General features: G+C 60.5%; 1 protein-coding gene across 1 annotated transcript in view; it reads left to right on the top strand.

Moving 5' to 3' along the window:
* LOC118632667 (deleted in malignant brain tumors 1 protein-like) overlaps positions 1-19328 on the top strand; it is a 163148-nt gene that overhangs the window by 123289 nt on the left and 20531 nt on the right. The window contains 6 exon segments of the mRNA XM_036265900.1: positions 4177-4542; positions 7575-7586; positions 8594-8905; positions 18352-18362; positions 18482-18525; positions 18527-18675. Of these exon segments, the coding sequence (XP_036121793.1) occupies positions 4177-4542; positions 7575-7586; positions 8594-8905; positions 18352-18362; positions 18482-18525; positions 18527-18675 (894 nt within the window).

The following is a 19328-nucleotide window of genomic DNA, read 5'->3' on the forward strand; positions in this document are numbered from 1 at the left end:
TTATTGATTATAGAGAGAGAAGAAGGGAGAGGGAGAGAGACATAGAAACATCGATGAGAGAGAACATCAACTGGCCGCCTCCTGCACACCCCCCACTGGGGATCAGGTCCACAACCTGGGCATGTGCCCTGACTGGGAATCGAACCGGCAACCTCTTGGTGCAAGGGTCGACGCTCAACCACTGAGCCACACTGGCTGGCAGAATCCTTTTACATTTTAGGTGAAAATTGGTCTGGTCATCTGAGTTTAGAAGAGTCTTTTTTTCTTCTTATTGAATTTATTGGGGTGGCATTGGTTAACAAAATTATATAGGTTAACACAATTCTGCAACACATCCTCAGTACACTGCACTGTGTGTGCACCAGCCCAAGGCAAGTCTCCATCCATCCCCACTTTCCCCATCTGAAACCCTCCCCTCCTCCCCCCTTGAGCACTGAGCTCAGCCTCCTATGCAGTTGGAGACTGTCCCACAAGCATCCCTGACACCAGGCTGTGGAGCCTCAGCGAGCTGCCCAGCACGGGGACCTCACCCCTGCACGCCCAGCCCGCACCGCCTGCAGACACACTTCTTCCTCGGGCTGAACCCAGCTCTGTCCTCAGCCTGTTTCTGGCCTTCATTCTTCCCATGATGCTCCACGAAACAAATCGACTCCCTCTCTCTGTAGCTAAGACTTTTCTTCCATCAATTAAATCGTCTCAGCTCACACCTTCTCCTCCTGTGCCCTGTACTTCCAGGTTCTTCCTCCAGCCATCACCCATTTGTAAAGGAAGTCGCCCTATTTTAGTGTGTGTTTGTATGTGTACATATTCCTACACACATGCAGAAGCACAAGTGACTTTTTAATCAGAACATTACTTTCCCTAGTAACACTTAACCCTGGTTTCATCTGTCCGCCCTGGATCGCACTGCATCTGGGTCGCTCTCTCTTGCTCCCAGTTACGCCGTCTGCCCCAGGCCGGCCACGGGCCACGGCTTTATCTGTGGGGCCGCCCACAGCAGTCGCGGATCTGAGTGGTAAATGCTGCCCTCAGATGCCAAGTGAGTAGGCGGCGAGGGATGGGATCGGTGTATTCGGAGCGAAATGCATTTATCACTCATTCATTCATTCATTCATTCATTCATTCACCCATTCATCCATTATTTCTACACCTGCACTTCCGGGAAGCCATGTGGGAAGGTGTGGTACCAAGTAGTTCCGATCTATTTAATTCACAGTTCTAATGTCTTGGGACACAGAGTACCATTTTATCGCTCCTGGAAAACAGCTGTAATGTAGGACACAAAGTTAACGGTTATTTGCTCCAGTCAGTCTCACCTAGGAACAACGTGTACAGCCTCCGAGGACACTCGGCTACGTCCGGAGGCAGTTTTGATGGTCCCGGTAGGGGAAGCCACTGCCACCTGGTGGGTGGAGGCCAGGATGCTGCTAAATCTACAGCTCACAAGGCAGCCCCGCCACGGAGAAGTCTCCAGCCTCAAATGTCCGAAGTGCTGAGACAGAAACCCTAATTTGCCTCATTTTTTTTCTATTTCAGCTTCTATGAGGGTTTGCTTCACACTCGGTTTGTGTAAAATACACTAAATTTTAAGTGTGCTGGTTCCTTCTTACCAAGTGAATTATGCCCTGTTTTCTAGTGAAACGATTTCTCAGATTGCAGTGTCCCCGTTACTGCAACACTGCAGTCACCTTACACACACAGCACATGTAATCTTTTTTTTCTTTTTATCCTCACCCGAGGATATTTTTCCATTTTTTTGTACAGATAGAGTGGGAGGGAGAGAGAGTGAGAAACATCGACGTGAAAGGACACATCGAGTGGCTGCCACCCGCATGACCAACCAGGGCCGGGGACAAACTGCAACCGAAGTACGTGCCCTTAGCGGGAACCGAACCCGGGTCTCTCCGGACCGCAGGCCAACACTCTAACTGCTGAGCCAAACTGGCCAGGGCATAATCTTTATCCTACAAGAGGAAAAACTGGTTATTTTGAGGTCCTTGGCTCTTACCTCATGGGAGCAGTGTGGCCCGCAAAAAGCAGGCTGGCAAACTGAGTGGTCTGTGTATACGTGTAGTTGCGCCCACCGAGCCTACACTGTGCACCCAGCCTACACTGTGCACTGAGCCTACACTGTGCACCCAGCCTACACTGTGCATTGAGCCTACACTGTGCACCGAGCCTACACTGTGCAATGAGCCTACACTGTGTACTCAGCCTACACTGTGCACCGAGCCTACACTGTGCACCCAGCCTACACTGTGCATTGAGCCTACACTGTGCACCGAGCCTACACTGTGCACCGAGCCTACACTGTGTACTCAGCCTACACTGTGCACCGAGCCTACACTGTGTACTCAGCCTACACTGTGCACCGAGCCTACACTGTGTACTCAGCCTACACTATGCACCCAGCCTACACTGTGCACTGACCCTACACTGTGCACCCAGCCTACACTGTGCATTGAGCCAACACTGTGTACCGAGCCTACACTTTGCACTGACCCTAAACTGTGTACTCAGCCTACACTGTGCACCCAGCCTACACTGTGCACCGAGCACTTGCCATACACACATCACAGCCCACATACTATTATTTAAGTGCAACTGTGTGTAGCTCACACTTCTGCCGTGTTGGATAAACGTTGAGGTTCTTTAAATATGTATTTGTTGAGCCCACTCTGTGTGGACCCTGGTCTAGGACTGGGCTTGTAGTGCTGGACAGACCCGATCGCTACCCTCGTGCAGTGCGCGATCTGGACAGGGAGGCGGGAGGTACTGGAAGGAAACAGTAACTTGGTGGACAGTGTCAGCCAGTGGGAAGGTGGTAAGTACCATGGGGAAACCATGTGCACATTGGATCTGGGAATCAGACGGCGAGTGACAGGAACAAGGGGAGCCCTGGGTGAATGGTGGGGGCGGCCTCTCTGATCACCCAGGTGGCACGGGGCGGCACGGGGACACACTTGGCTCACACCAGGAGGCTCGGAGCATGGAGGGGGTCACACCACCGTTTCTCCTTGCTGGGCCTCGTGGGAGTTTTACTCGGTGAGACCCTGTGGGCCACCCCAGGCAGAGCTTGAATAGGAGTCGGGGGAGGCACTCAAGGTAGAGACGAAGATGCTGAGAGAGACGGTGATGCTGAGAGAGACGGCAGGGTGGGCTGAAGCAGAGAGCACGTGAGAGGGATGAAGGCTCCAGCCAGCCCCACAGGGAAGGGCGGGGGCAGATCCCAGCAGTGTTGGGGGCGATGCCCACGTGGGGTGAGCAAGGAGGTGACAGGGATGGCGGCTGCGTCCAGATGGATGTAAAGCAAGTGATTTTGTTTAGGACATTCCCGCAGGTTTCGTCGGGGGTGACCCTGCCTTGCCTCCGCAGGTTGGAGGACCTCTACGGGTGCACTCACGACTTCATCGATGTGTTCGACGGACGGCAGGCGGCCACCCTCTCCCTGGGCAGGTTCTGTGCCGGGGCCCAGCTCACGTTTCTCTCCTCCTCAAACATCATGACCGTGGTGTTCAGAAGTGACACGATGGTGACCAACACAGGGTTTTACGCTCTGTACAGCGCCGTTCAACAAGATGAAAGAGAGGGCGGTGGGTATCCGAACGCGGGCCTTGCAGGGACCAGATCTCATTTGTGTCCTTTCCCTTTAAGAGAAGAGAGGCCGAGTCCACCTTTATCAATGACAGGCTGAGGGACATCCTCTGACACCAACAGCCCCCAGCCCACCCCTCACCCCGCTCTGCCGTCCAGCAAACACACCGGTCCTCAGAGCCTGCCCTGGCTGTGTGTGCGGACGGGGGGCCCAATGGGGCCTCACTCCCTCCAAGGACGGGAACATGCCGTAGGCACATCCTTCTGGGACCAAACTGTGTCCGACTGCGACCCCCAGCCCACCTGCTTCCAGCTGCATCCAGTCCAGAAACCGCCGGGACGTGTACACAGCAGGATGTGGGGGTGTTTCGGGGCTCTCGTGGGCTCTGCTTAGGGGGACCTGTCCTTTACCCTCCCATCCGGAAACTTTGAGAAACATAAAGGGACTCCAGTGATTACCGGGTGTTCCTGAGTGGCCAAGGCCGTGCATCGGGACTCTTGGGGCAAACCAGGACGAAGGGGACCCTACCCGAGTCCACGGCCAGAACGGGAAAGTGCGCACGTGCTGAGCACTCTCTGCAGAAGGTCCTCGAGTTTGGGGACAGCACCACAGCTCAGAAGCCCTTTGTTCCTGTCCCCCAGGTGTGTCCCTACGACTGGCGAACGGCAGCCACAGGTGTGAGGGCCGGGTGGAGGTTTTCTACAACGGCTCCTGGGGCACCGTGTGTGACGACAGCTGGGACCTGACCGACGCCACGGTGGTGTGCCGGCAGCTCGGCTGCGGCCGGGCCCTGTCAGCGCGGGGCTCCTTCGACCGGGGCACCGGCCACATCCTGCTGGACGACGTGCGGTGCACGGGCAGCGAGGCCCAGGTGTGGCGGTGCCCACACAGCGGGTGGTTCGCCCACGACTGCGGGCACCAGGAGGACGCCAGTGCCGTCTGTGCGGGTGAGCGGGCGCCCACCGCGGCCGGGAGGGGGCCTGAGCTTCAGCCATCTTCTAAACCAAGACCTAGTTCCTTTCTCTCCCATGTGTCTGCAAATGCTTCGAGGTCCTGCCTTGGAAGTTGTGGTGGTTACAGAGGGTCTGTGCCTTCAGACACCCCACTCCCGGGAAGACGCCACGGTGTGGGCGACAGGTCCTCTCCCCTGAGGAGGGATAGTAGCTGGTGACCAAAGAGCGCCCAGGGCATGTTCCGTACTGACACCAGGCCTTGTTCTGCATTTCTTTGTTTTGTTTTTAACCCTCACCCAAGGACATGCTCTCACTGATTTGAGAGAGAGGAAGGGAGAGAGAGAGAAACATTGGACATCAATCGGTCGCCTCCCACACGCACCCGACTGGGGATCGAACCCACACCCTGGGCGTGTGCCCTGACCAGGAATCGAACCCATGACCTTGCCGTGTACAGGACGAGGCTCCAACCAACTGAGCCACACTGGCTGGGGCCCAGTGGTGTTCTTGTGTCCCCTACACGATCTCCATAGAGACTATTAGCATCTTGTTTTGTTGCTAAGGCGACGGAGGCATGGCCAGGATCCCAGGGCAGGCCGGACCCGTAGGTGTCCCCTCCCACGGCCGTGAGGGACGAGCAGAACTCCGATCCGAACGTCCTTCAGCCCCGTCACCCAGCAAAGGCGGACAGACGCCTGCTTTCGACGTTAGTGGTCCCGGCAGCCAGAGGAGCCCTCGTGAGACCGGACAGCCAGCGGGCGCGATGTGGGCCGCCCCCCTCTCACCCACACGGAGGGTGTCTGACGCGACGCTCCCCACTGCCCCGTAGGACGGCTTGATCCCGACACAAAGTGCCTGGTTTTCCTTCCCGAAGGACGTGACTGTCTCTCTCTCTTGTGCCTTTCGCAGGTGTCGAGGACAGTCCCACAGCGGGGACCACAGGTAGAGCTCCCGCCAGTCCAACCCGCCGCCAGTGCCCCGATGGGTGTGAATCCCGGCTGCTCGTTAATCCTGGAATCGCAGCCCAATCGAGTTAAATTCCCTGTTGCTAATTAACCAGAGCAACGCAGCTCATTAGTGCTGACCAAAGGGTGGGGCTGGGGAGCCACGGAGGGGAGGGAGAGAGGGGGGAGGGATGGAGAGTTCGGATCGGGGTTTCGAGTCGGGTCTGCTGGGAACGGGCTGAGGACTTGCAGGGATGGCCATTCTCTGGACTCTGTGCTGAGCAGAAGTAGAAGCCGGGTCAGCCCTCCCCGAGTTGCGTCCAACGTCAGCCGTCTGCACCGGGGCGGTGGCAAAGGTCTGACCTCAAAGAGCCAGAAGCATCTCTGTGCCCCGGGCGCAGAGATCACAGCTCCGCATGGTCCATGGTACTTTCGCGTATTTTAAAGGGGTGTTCCGGATAAAAGTGCTCACTCACGGTATCATTTTTCCTCTGTGTATTTCTTTTTTTTTTTTATCCTCACCCGAGGACATTTTTTCTATTTTTTGTTCAGATAGAGTGTGGGAGGGAGAGAGAGAGAGAGAAACATCGACGTGAAAGGGACACGTCGAGTGGCTGCCACCCGCACGACCAACCAGGGCCGGGGACAAACTGCAACCGAGGTACGTGCCCTTAGCGGGAACCGAACCCGGGTCTCTCCAGACCGCAGGCCGACGCTCTAACCGCTGAGCCAAACCGGCCAGGGCTCCTCTGTGTATTTCAGACTCAACTGCTCACAGCCCCCCTGCAGGTACTTTTTGCCTCTATTTAAACCCTCCCCGGGGTTTCTCTAGGCTCGGCTTTCGATGTCAGCGCTTCTGGTACCCAGAGGCCTTCCTTCCTTTTCCAAGCGAGCACGTGCGCAGGGAGGCCTTCGCCAAGCCGCGAGCTGGGGGTTTTGAGCAGCCTGGGTCTCGGTCTCAGCTCGGATTTGTCTGGGAGACGAGGGACCTTGTGCCCCAGGCTGGTCTGCACACGCCGTGCCGAGAAAAGGCTCTGGTTTGCACCGTCGTTGCGTCCTCCGCATCGAAACGCACGCTGAGACCTGCCTGCGTCTGTGGGCCCGTAAGGCCCCTCCAGCGTATGTCACGACCGCGGCTTCTCGGAGAAGCCCTGTGACTCGGCAGTACACACGGGACACCTGACGGACCGCAGCGCTGGAAACTCAGAGCCGCAGTGTTTCGGCTACTGGCCGAATCAGCCCTGGAACAAGTCCTGACGTCTGTCCTCACTCTGCCCCTCCTGACCCCTCCGAAAACACCAGCAGGGCCCTGGCCAGTGTAGCTCACTTGGCTGGGCCTTGTCCCATGAAAGAAAGGTCGCCAGTTTGACTCCCGGTCAGGGCACAGGCCCAGTTGCAGGCTCGATCCCCAGTAGGGGGCGTGCAGGAGGCGGCAGATCTATGTTTCGCTCTCACATTAATGTTTCTCTCTCTCCCTCTCTCTCTAAAAATCCATTTTAAAAAATAAAATAATATAATAAAAGCACCAGCAGAGGTCAGCGCCCCTCCTGATGGAGTCTCTTCCCTGTTTCTTGCAGATGAAAATGTCCACTGTGGTGGTCTGCTCACAGATGCTTCGGGCTCCTTCTCCAGCCCCGGGTACCCTAAAAAATACCCCACAAACGTGGTGTGTGCCTGGGACATACAAGTGGACGTCGGGGCTCATGTCAAACTCACATTTGACGTGGTGGAGTGAGTCAAACTTTCCGTTTTTACTTTCCTGTCCAGTAGGTTCTTCAGCTTCACCCTCCCCCAAACAATTGCATGTGTGATTCTCAAAGGCAGGGTGAGCCTTGAGTCCCATTCGGTGACAGTGCTCGAAATGGAATACGCAGACCTTTTAACCCAGCGACGCAGTTCCAGGATCTGGTCTCGAGATCAGGGCCCGAGGAGCCGCCGGGGGGTGGGCGGCGCTGGCAGGAGCTGGCGGGTTGCAGCCCAGGGACCTGCGGGAAACAGGGCACAGCACCTTGGCCGCCCTTCCCAGGCAGGCTGAGGACAAAGCCGGTCCCCTCGCTGCTTCTGAAGGGGGCGAAGTGAGAGGAGCCTACTCGGGTGGAAGAAGAATGTACTTCTCACCAAAGCACTTGCCAAAACTACCCGCCTTTCACCCCTCGCCCTTGTCATGTAGATTCAGAGAACACAGTAGAATGAAAACGTGAAAAAGTACAACATTTTTAGAACAGAAAGATACGTACTGCTGACATCAACAGAGTCTTCATTTCCTTCGACCTGTGTGAAGAGAGATAGGGTTCAGACAGCTTTTCCAGAACCTTCCCTGAAGCCCCGGGCGGCACCGGCTGGGAAGAGCCGGGTGTGAGGCTGAGCGACCTCGTTATTTCACAGGTTGGAAAACTTCTATGGCTGCCCCTACGACTTCGTCGAAATCTTCGATGGCCCCCAAAGCCAATCTTCCTCCCTGGGGAGGTTCTGTTCCCGTGTGACCCCAATATTCCTCTCCTCCTCCAATCGCCTGGCCGTGGTCTTCCACAGCGACGCCATCGTCACCAACATCGGCTTCCATGCCGCCTACGAGTCTCTGGCGCAAGAGGAGGACACAGGTAGGTCCTTCAGGCCTCAGCCCCGGGCCTGCTGATGGTGACAGCGAGCGCGGACTCTGTGCCCAGGGACTGGCCTGGGAGAGGGGTTCCCTTGCTCCTTCGGTTACCCCGGCATCTGCTGGAGGAAGCGGGGAGCCCCCCTGCACCCTGATACCAGAGCGCACCTCTGCTGAGACGTGCCGGCTGGCGTCTGGCCTGTTTCATTCAAACCGCCAGTCCTTCGGTCCCACCTGCCCGGAGACCGTGTTCCTGGCCGGGCCAGGGGCCCCCGGTGCGTCCACTTCACACAGGGCTTCCAGGGGCTCCTTTGGCCTCTCAAGGAGACAGTCCTGTCTGGGGAAAAGCTTGACAACACGTCCCACTGACCTGACAACCGTCCACGCTACTCCACGTCGTCCCCTCCCCGGGAGAGCCGCCCCCTCCGAAGCTGTTTGCTCAGAGGGAACGCCAGTCTCCCTCCAGGGCAGCGCCACTGCGGTGACGGGGTGTCTGCCTTTCCAGGGGTGGCCCTCCGGCTGACCGATGGCGGTCACCGGTGCGAGGGCCGCGTGGAGCTGCACTACAATGGCAGCTGGGGGACCGTGTGTGACGACAGCTGGGACCTGCGCGATGCCCAGGTGGTGTGCGGACAGCTGGCCTGTGGCGAGGCTGTGGCGGCCCCCGGGAGGGCGCATTTCGGCCGAGGCCAGGGCCCCATCACCCTGGACGACGTGGAGTGCGTGGGGACCGAGGACACACTCTGGCAATGCCTGCATGACGGCTGGTTCTCCCACAACTGCGGCCACCATGAGGACGCCGGTGTCGTCTGCTCAGGTACCCAGATGCTGAGGCGGGGGGGGCGCAATGACACCCCACGGGACTGTCCTTCAGCCACGGTTTCCCAAATGTCAGCCACATGGGGTCCCCGCACAACCCCGCCACACCCACCTTCCACCCACACTGTAACTGTCTCAAGACTTCCCTTTAGGACTCTTCCTTCCTCACTAAAAGAACTCGTTCCTTCGCAAGGATACTTTGTATCAGCACCATGAACAGAGCAGGATCTCACCACCAAGAGACACTACCAAAAATACATTCAGCAGCAGCAAGACAGTGCTAAAATGTTTAAAAATTAAAATACAACGGACTATCTTATCTCATCAATTCATGCCCTGTACATCTGAAAATGTCCTAATTAGATCAAACTAAAAGTAAACTTTTACATTTTAATGCAATAAGTCTGTACCACCTCAAGTGAGCTCACGTCCGCTAGTGATGGGTCAGGGCCCCGAGAACATCTCTTTGGTTCAACCCTGATCCCAGCTGAGTTTCTGCAAATAAGTTCAGTAGTCGGAGTCGAGAGCCCCGTTCATCTCTACATCCTTTCGGGTTTGGCTAGGAAGAGGCAAGTCGGCTCCTCAGCCAGACCTGGCCACAGTGACCAGGATGAAGGGCAAGCAGGAGGTGGGGTCACTGGAAGGTTCTGAGCAGAGAGAAGTCAAGGGACAGAATCAATGCTGTGAGCAAAGAGGAGCTGTAACCATGCAGGGTGTGACATCATGCAGGGTGTGACATCATGCAGGGTGTGACATCAGAAGCCAGGGCTGGGGGCTTAGAGAGCAGAGAGGGTGGAAGCAGGCCCTGGACAGAGTGATGGGTAGTGGGTTAGGGTGATGGAAGCTCTGAGTTCCTTCCTCGTAAGCCCTGGAGCTCCTGGTCCTGCTCCATGGCCCCTCCCTTCTGCTCCCTGCTGCTCCCTGCTGCTCCCTCTGCTCCCTGCTGCTCCCTTCTGCTCCCTGCTGCTCCCTGCTGCTCCCTGCTGCTCCCTCTGCTCCCTTCTGCTCCCTGCTGCTCCCTTCTGCTCCCCGCTGCTCCCTTCCGCACCCTGCTGCTCCCTGCTGCTCCCTGCTGCTCCCTGCTGCTCCCTTCTGCTCCCTGCTGCTCCCTCTGCTCCCTGCTGCTCCCTGCTGCTCCCTTCTGCTCCCTGCTGCTCCCCTCTGCTCCCTGCTGCTCCCTGCTGCTCCCTGCTGCTCCCTGCTGCTCCCTGCTGCTCCCTTCTGCTCCCTGCTGCTCCCCTCTGCTCCCTCCTGCTCCCTTCTGCTCCCTTCTGCTCCCTGCTGCTCCCTTCTGCTCCCTGCTGCTCCCTGCTGCTCCCCGCTGCTCCCTGCTGCTCCCTGCTGCTCCCTGCTGCTCCCTGCTCCTCCCTCTGCTCCCTGCTGCTCCCTTCTGCTCCCTGCTGCTCCCTGCTGCTCCCTGCTCCTCCCTCTGCTCCCTGCTGCTCCCTGCTGCTCCCTGCTGCTCCCTCTGCTCCCTGCTGCTCCCTTCTGCTCCCTTCTGCTCCCTGCTGCTCCCTGCTCCTCCCTCTGCTCCCTGCTGCTCCCTGCTGCTCCCTGCTGCTCCCTTCTGCTCCCTGCTGCTCCCTGCTGCTCCCTCTGCTCCCTGCTGCTCCCTGCTGCTCCCTTCTGCTCCCTGCTGCTCCCTGCTGCTCCCCTCTGCTCCCTGCTGCTCCCTGCTGCTCCCTGCTGCTCCCTGCTCCTCCCTCTGCTCCCTGCTGCTCCCTGCTGCTCCCTGCTGCTCCCTGCTCCTCCCTCTGCTCCCTGCTGCTCCCTGCTGCTCCCCTCTGCTCCCTGCTGCTCCCCTCTGCTCCCTGCTGCTCCCTGCTGCTCCCTCTGCTCCCTGCTGCTCCCTGCTGCTCCCTGCTGCTCCCTTCTGCTCCCTGCTGCTCCCTGCTGCTCCCTGCTGCTCCCTTCTGCTCCCTTCTGCTCCCTGCTGCTCCCTGCTGCTCCCTGCTGCTCCCTGCTGCTCCCTCTGCTCCCCGCTGCTCCCTTCCGCACCCTGCTGCTCCCTGCTGCTCCCTGCTGCTCCCTGCTGCTCCCTTCTGCTCCCTGCTGCTCCCTGCTGCTCCCTTCTGCTCCCTGCTGCTCCCTTCTGCTCCCTGCTGCTCCCTGCTGCTCCCTGCTGCTCCCTGCTGCTCCCTTCTGCTCCCTTCTGCTCCCTGCTGCTCCCTTCTGCTCCCTGCTGCTCCCTTCTGCTCCCTGCTGCTCCCTGCTGCTCCCTTCTGTTCCCTTCTGCTCCCTGCTGCTCCCTGCTGCTCCCTGCTGCTCCCTTCTGCTCCCTGCTGCTCCCTGCTGCTCCCTTCTGCTCCCTTCTGCTCCCTGCTGCTCCCTCTGCTCCCTTCTGCTCCCTGCTGCTCCCTGCTGCTCCCTGCTGCTCCCTTCTGCTCCCTGCTGCTCCCTTCTGCTCCCTTCTGCTCCCTGCTGCTCCCTCTGCTCCCTTCTGCTCCCTGCTGCTCCCTTCTGCTCCCTTCTGCTCCCTGCTGCTCCCTGCTGCTCCCTGCTGCTCCCTTCTGCTCCCTGCTGCTCCCCTCTGCTCCCTGCTGCTCCCTTATGCTCCCTGCTGCTCCCTTCTGCTCCCTGCTGCTCCCTTCTGCTCCCTGCTGCTCCCTCTGCTCCCTCTGCTCCCTGCTGCTCCCTCTGCTCCCTTCTGCTCCCTGCTGCTCCTGCTGCTCCCTGCTGCTCCCTGCTGCTCCCTTCTGCTCCCTTCTGCTCCCTGCTGCTCCCTTCTGCTCCCTGCTGCTCCCTGCTGCTCCCTTCTGCTCCCTGCTGCTCCCTGCTGCTCCCTGCTGCTCCCTGCTGCTCCCTGCTGCTCCCTTCTGCTCCCTGCTGCTCCCTGCTGCTCCCTGCTGCTCCCTGCTGCTCCCTTCTGCTCCCTGCTGCTCCCTGCTGCTCCTTTCTGCTCCCTGCTGCTCCCTGCTGCTCCCTGCTGCTCCCTGCTGCTCCCTTCTGCTCCCTGCTGCTCCCTGCTGCTCCCTGCTGCTCCCCTCTGCTCCCTGCTGCTCCCTTCTGCTCCCTTCTGCTCCCTGCTGCTCCCTTCTGCTCCCTGCTGCTCCCTGCTGCTCCCTTCTGCTCCCTGCTGCTCCCTGCTGCTCCCTTCTGCTCCCTGCTGCTCCCTCTGCTCCCTTCTGCTCCCTGCTGCTCCCCTCTGCTCCCTTCTGCTCCCTGCTGCTCCCTGCTGCTCCCTTCTGCTCCCTGCTGCTCCCTGCTCCTCCCTCTGCTCCCTGCTGCTCCCTGCTGCTCCCTTCTGCTCCCTGCTGCTCCCCTCTGCTCCCTGCTGCTCCCTGCTGCTCCCTGCTGCTCCCTGCTCCTCCCTGCTGCTCCCTGCTGCTCCCTGCTGCTCCCTGCTGCTCCCTGCTGCTCCCTGCTGCTCCCTGCTGCTCCCTGCTGCTCCCTGCTGCTCCCTGCTGCTCCCTGCTGCTCCCTCTGCTCCCTGCTGCTCCCTGCTGCTCCCTGCTGCTCCCTGCTGCTCCCTGCTGCTCCCTGCTGCTCCCTGCTGCTCCCTGCTGCTCCCTGCTGCTCCCTGCTGCTCCCCTCTGCTCCCTGCTGCTCCCTGCTGCTCCCTGCTGCTCCCTGCTGCTCCCTGCTGCTCCCTGCTGCTCCCTCTGCTCCCTGCTGCGCTCCCTGCTGCTCCCCTGCTGCCTCCCTGCTGCTCCCTTCTGCTCCCTGCTGCTCCCTGCTGCTCCCTGCTGCCCCTCGCTGCTCCCTGCTGCTCCCTTCTGCTCCTTCTGCTCCCTGCTGCTCCTGCTGCTCCCTCTGCTCCCTGCTGCTCCCTGCTGCTCCCTGCTGCTCCCTTCTGCTCCCTGCTGCTCCCTGCTGCTCCCTGCTGCTCCCCTCTGCTCCCTGCTGCTCCCTGCTGCTCCCTGCTGCTCCCTCTGCTCCCTGCTGCTCCCTGCTGCTCCCCTGCTCCCTTCTGCTCCCTGCTGCTCCCTCTGCTCCCTCTGCTCCCCGCTGCTCCCTGCTGCTCCCTGCTGCTCCCTCTGCTCCCTGCTGCTCCCTGCTGCTCCCTGCTGCTCCCTCTGCTCCCTTCTGCTCCCTGCTGCTCCCTTCTGCTCCATTCTGCTCCCTGCTGCTCCCTGCTGCTCCCTTCTGCTCCATTCTGCTCCCTGCTGCTCCCTTCTGCTCCCTGCTGCTCCCTTCTGCTCCCTGCTGCTCCCTGCTGCTCCCTCTGCTCCCTGCTGCTCCCTGCTGCTCCCTTCTGCTCCCTGCTGCTCCCTGCTGCTCCCTGCTGCTCCCTTCTGCTCCCTGCTGCTCCCTTCTGCTCCCTGCTGCTCCCTGCTGCTCCCTGCTGCTCCCTTCTGCTCCATTCTGCTCCCTGCTGCTCCCTTCTGCTCCCTGCTGCTCCCTTCTGCTCCCTGCTGCTCCCTTCTGCTCCCTGCTGCTCCCTGCTGCTCCCTCTGCTCCCTTCTGCTCCCTGCTGCTCCCTTCTGCTCCCTTCTGCTCCCTGCTGCTCCCTGCTGCTCCCTCTGCTCCCTTCTGCTCCCTGCTGCTCCCTTCTGCTCCCCGCTGCTCCCTGCGCACCCTGCTGCTCCCTGCTGCTCCCCTGCTGCTCCCTGCTGCTACCTTGGCTCCCTGCTGCTCCCCTGCTGCTCCTTCTGCTCCCTGCTGCTCCCTGCTGCTCCCTCTGCTCCCTGCTGCTCCCTTCTGCTCCCCTCTGCTCCCTGCTGCTCCCTGCTCCTCCCTGCTGCTCCCTGCTCCTCCCTGCTGCTCCCTGCTGCTCCCTGCTGCTCCCTGCTGCTCCCTGCTGCTCCCTGCTGCTCCCTGCTCCTCCCTCTGCTCCCTCTGCTCCCTGCTGCTCCCTGCTGCTCCCTCTGCTCCCTGCTGCTCCCTGCTGCTCCCTGCTGCTCCCTGCTGCTCCCTGCTGCTCCCTTCTGTTCCCTTCTGCTCCCTGCTGCTCCCTTCTGCTCCCTGCTGCTCCCTGCTGCTCCCTTCTGTGCCCTTCTGTTCCCTGCTGCTCCCTTCTGCTCCCTGCTGCTCCCTTCTGTTCCCTTCTGCTCTCTGCTGCTCCCTTCTGCTCCCTGCTGCTCCCTGCTGCTCCCTTCTGTTCCCTTCTGCTCCCTGCTGCTCCCTTCTGCTCCCTGCTGCTCCCTCTGCTCCCTGCTGCTCCCTGCTGCTCCCTGCTGCTCCCTGCTGCTCCCTTCTGCTCCCTGCTGCTCCCTGCTGCTCCCTGCTGCACCCTCTGCTCCCTGCTGCTCCTTGCTGCTCCCCGCTGCTCCTGCTGCTCCTTGCTGCTCCCCGCTGTTCCCTTCCACACCCTGCTGCTCCCTGCTGCTCCCTGCAGCTCCCTCTGCTCCCTGCTGCTCCCTTCTGTTCCCTTCTGCTCCCTGCTGCTCCCTTCCGCTCCCTGCTGCTCCCTGCTGCTCCCTGCTGCTCCCTGCTGCTCCCTGCTGCTCCCTTCTGTTCCCTTCTGCTCCCTGCTGCTCCCTTCTGCTCCCTGCTGCTCCCTGCTGCTCCCTGCTGCTCCCTTCTGCTCCCTGCTGCACCCTTCTGTGCCCTTCTGTTCCCTTCTGCTCCCTGCTGCTCCCTGCTGCACCCTTCTGTGCCCTGCCAGCGCCGAGGTTGCCAAAGTGTGCCCTTGGGCAAACATGGTCTGCCCTTTGAAAACTGATATTTACCCTGGGAGGCAAAACACATGCTCCCAGAAGAAGGAAAAAACCAGTGCCGCTATCCAGACAGGTGATCCACCCTAGACAACCATCACTGGGGCCATAGTTTGCCAAAAAATTTTTTTAAATCACAAAATGATGTTGCAGTGTCCGGTGGCAGAACAGACATGAACGCTAAGACCCAGGACACCTGGTGGCTGTAACCATGGTAACTCAGGGCCATTCTCAGGTCCCAGACTGGGTGCCGTTTCTCCCCACAACACGACATGGACCCCCCTGATTCAAATAAGCAAGCTGACCTGTCAGGGTTCAGAATGGAGGGTGCGACCTGCCCTCACCTTCTGATTGTCTCTGCAGCCTCCCTGCCTCCCTCACCACCGCCAGCCTGGGGGAGCCGCCCGCCTCCAGGTAACTCCCCCGCTCTGAACTACCCATCCGGGACTTGCTTTGACAGAGCCCCCTGGGGTGTTAGGGGCTGGTTTGGGGCCAAATGCCCGAGATGGGTCGTCCTCACGCCGCGGGGCCCTGAGGGCCGGGGCGTCCTCCTCTGGCCCAGGTCGAGGCGGGCACAGCAGTCACTTCCTGAGCCCGCGTGGGACTCAGCGATGTCGGGGCAGAGGGCCAGGCCACGTGGCCACGAGGGCGCGCTGGGAGCCAGCCAGGCCCCGACGTCTGCCCGCTGCCTCCGCCCCACGGGACTGTGACGGATGAAGGGGCCGAAACGCCGCTTCTTAGCGTGTCCCCGACTCAGGCTGGCCAGCAGCTGTCCGGGTCCCGGTGGTCGGCCGCTTTCCATGCGGTGCTCTGAGAGCGAAATGCAATGTGCAGGGCAGAGCTGGGGAAAGAGGAACACCCCGAACCTCCGGCGGAAGCCTTGGGGGGCACTGTGCCAAGGACAGAGCCCCGACTTGAAAATGTATCTCTCACAAACGTACCTCTCCAGCTCCATGCTTTGACCCCTTGGGCTTGGATCACTGGCGGTGGGCACACCCGTGGGCGATGCTCCCCACAGAAAAAGCCCCTGGGGAGGGAACCACTTAAACTCAGAGCCTGTAGGTGATGCGAAAGGCAGAGAGCCCACCGACAGCCGGCTGAGTGAAACGTGTCTGGCGCCTAAGGTGTATAATTTTTGTCTTTCTTTTCTGTCTGTCCTTAGCATCTTCTCCAAAGCCAACAGCGGTGCCCACACCCACAGGTAACCCTCTCTGCAGTGGCCTTCCCGTGGCAGAGTTTCAGCCCAGAAAGCCTCCGGCATTTCTGTGGGACAGTGTCCCCACGCGGACCGCCTCCCCACGGCCACAGGCCCCCGGGCTGCAGCGGGAGGAAGGCTGTGACGTCTGAGTTCACCCAGGAGATGTGTGGGTGGGAAGAGGGAGGGAAAGAAGGTGTGGGGTGCCGGATGGCTAATGGGGCTGGTTAGAAGCTGGCGCCTAGGAAGGTGAATGGGGTACCCGCTGACCCCAAATCTCTCCCCATTTCTGCCGTGAGCTCGCTTTGGCTGTGTTCTGAGCACATCCCGTCGCTGCCCTTCTTTGTAACTGCCCTTTGGACGTGGGCCAGCCTGTCATGACCGCCAGAGAGGCATCTGTGGGAACGATTGCTGTCATCTGAGGGACATGAGCAAGGACACAGCCCAGTTAGCGTGCACGACGGGTTCTCGTGCAGAAGCCCCACACCCTGGGGGCGTCAGACACAGAGGTTTCCCAGCGCAGGGATGGGGGGGGGTAGCTGTGCTGGGGGCAGGCCGCTGGGCCAGTTGCTAAGGGCAAAACAGCTTCTTAACCAACGGTGACCTAGAAAACCACACTGAATGATACTCAACGCAAAAGCAATGCAACGCAATGCAACGCGGTGAAGGAGGAGGGGGTGTTATCCACGCGGGGCGCAGTTTCCCGGGACCTGGGCTCCTGGCGGCCACCGTTCTGGATGAGTCCTGATGGAGGTCGTCACTTGGAATGTCCACCAAGGTCAGGGCCTGCGGCTGGTGAACGCGTCAAGCAGGTGCGAGGGCTGGACCATGCTGACACGTGGATGCCCAGGTGGTCTACAGACAGCTGGGCCAGTGTCTGCCCTCCCGGGGCCAGCTTTTATCGGGGTTCGGGCCAAATTCTTTCAGAGTCTCTGCCTCTGAGTTTTTAGCCAGGTGATACCCCACACTTGGCTGTGAAGCCCCGGTGCTAGGGACAGCTGTTTACTCCAGCTCATCAACCGCGTTCAAACTGCGACAGCATCTCTGAGCCCGGCCACCCTCCTGCTTCCTCTGCCTCTTCAGGGTCTGCAGCAGCCGGACATCCCGGTGTCTGTGGGTCACGCGGGTTTATCTGCTGGTCAGTGACTAGCCATCTAGAGCAGAGCCTCCCTCACCAGCCTGCACCTCCCTTGTGCCCGCTCTGAACACCAGACCCGCCGCCCTTCCAGAGCAGGAGGACCCCCGGCTGCTTCATGTCCCCCCAGAGCCCTGCTCTCTCTGCGCTGGGTGCGCACAGGTTGACCCGTCGCCCCTTCCACACATAACATCTGCATCTCAGCAGGACCCTAAGATACCAGCTCTTGACCCAAAGCGATGATTCATGCCAAAGGGGCCGAGCGGACAGAGAGGGCAGAGGGGCCCGGGGGCAGGTGGGCCCAGGACAGGAGCTGTTCGTCCCCCTGCAGCCTCACCTGGGACCCAGGAGGCAGAACGCGGGCTCCGGTGCACCCCAGGCCTGTGGGTCACATTCGCACAACCCCAACGTCGGTCTTCTTTCTTCCGTTCTCTTCTTCGTAATCAGAATAACGTGTACACCTTTGTGAGCCACCGTCACACTGCAAAGCTATTCGGTTGGTGGGCGGAAGGGGCTTTGTGAAGGCAAACTCGTGCGTGGGGTTCGACAGCGTGGGGAAGAGCGTGGACTTTCATTGTTCGTTTGGAATGTGCTCGTGATGACTGTTTCTCTCTCCACGAACAGTCTCTTCCTCCCTGGGGAGCAGCCACGCGGTCTCCATCCACCAGGTCCTTCTCCCTTGTCACATCCTGTAACTGTGCTGCTAAGGCTGGGCCCCCGTGTCTGGGGCTCACAGAAACGTAGCCAGCTCCACACCCACAGCCCCGCGCCGCGGGAATGGTCGTGTGCTCCCGGGGGGCAAGCTGGCGAGATGGTGGGCTCTCCTCGCATGGACTCTCCTTTCCGAGGACAGTCCCGTCACCCCTACCCTCGGGGCATCCCCGGAAGGCCTGTAGTGCAGTTTGGGCCCTTCTCGAGGGGACCTGCTGAACCAGCCCCATCTCTGCAGCCTGGAAACTGAGAATCACCTTCTGCTTTTGGCTCGAGGTCGGTTCACTTGGCCGATTTCTTACCTTCGCCCGTAGCAGCACCATCTCTTCCTCCCTGTGCCGGTCCAACCCCGACCCCTCCATCCTCCTCCATAAACACCTTATAATGTTTAAATTCAAGGAGAGTGAAGTTAGTTCTGTTCTGAGAACTTCATCTTGCTCTCCGAAGCCCTGGGCTGGCAATGCAAAGCCTGCCGCCCCGGCATCCGGCCGAAAGGGTCCGAGTTTTCGGAGGTGCTAGAAGGCGCCGCCCGGAAGAGGGTGACGCAGGGTTTCTAGGGGCGTGTGTCTGTCCAGAGCCAGGGCCTGGATTCCCGGAGAAACTGCCCAGTGAGGGAAAGCACGTAGTTTGTGCTAAATTTCAGATCCAAGAGCAGCCATCTGTCCCCGCCGTCTCTGTCGTCCCCGGGAGTGAGTGCTGCCCGGTGGGTGAAGGGCAGACGGGGCAGAATTCCCCAACCCGACGCGCTGGCGCACTGCAGGGTCGAGGGGACCTTCTCAGGCCCATCTGGCTCTGGGTCCCTGCAGATCTGCCTGTGGTGAGGCTGGTGGCCGGGACAGCCGGTGGGGGGCCGCGTGGAGACCCACCACAACGGCACCTGGGGGACCTCGTGCGACGACCTCGTGCGACGACCTCTGGGGCCTGCCCGCCGCCCAGGTGGTGCACCAGCAGCTGGGCTGTGGGGTGGCCCTGGTGGCCCCGAGGAGCAGTCTTTGGTGACGGCCCTGGCCCCATTTTTCTGGACGACGTGTGGTGCACAGGCAACGAGGCCAGCCCGGGCCACTGCCACCACCTCGGCCTGTCCATCCACAACTGTGGGCATCATGAGGACGCTGGGGCCGTCTGCGCAGGTACCCGGACTCCCCTCCCAAGCAGCAGGGCCGGACCTGCCAGGCAGGCCAACCCCGGAAGCCTCGGGGTCCCGGAGCAAGTCAATGCACTGCCCCAGTGTGCCTAGGGTTTCCCCAGTCTTAGCACTGGGAACCTCTCAGACCGAGGAGACGCAGGCCCTTGGTCACCGTCTCAGGGGCGCCGATGTCACAGCCTGTCCCCAGCCCGAAGAAGGGAAGAGGTGCTGTGGGCAACCCTGGGACCCGGGGCGCTGTGCCCAGCTCGGGGAGGGGCGGTTCCGGGAATGACTCTCTGTGTGTCCATGTCCTAAGTTCCTTGGGAAGCTGCTCCTCAGAGAGCGGTGTGGGTCTCTCCTGGCTCGCGACGGCCCGCGTTGCGGGTTCTAGTCCCTGGGGCAATTTTACGCAGCCATTGGGAAAAGCTGAAGGAACAGGTTAAAACCTTGTGTTGTTACCTTTTGTTACTGAGTAACCGAGGCAACAAACGCCCACGACACCCCACCCCGCTGCCGCTCTCGCAGCCCAGGGCCCCCCTCCTGCAGGGCCCGCGCGGTGAGGGTGCGATGGGGTGAGGGTATAGACAAGGGCGAGGATACTTCTTAGTTCGGTCGTTTTTCAATCGGAAGAGTGTGGGATGTTTGCAAGAAGTCACG

This window comes from Molossus molossus, unplaced genomic scaffold (genome assembly GCF_014108415.1).
Source record: "Molossus molossus isolate mMolMol1 unplaced genomic scaffold, mMolMol1.p scaffold_m16_p_17, whole genome shotgun sequence".
NCBI classification, from domain to species: domain Eukaryota; kingdom Metazoa; phylum Chordata; class Mammalia; order Chiroptera; family Molossidae; genus Molossus; species Molossus molossus.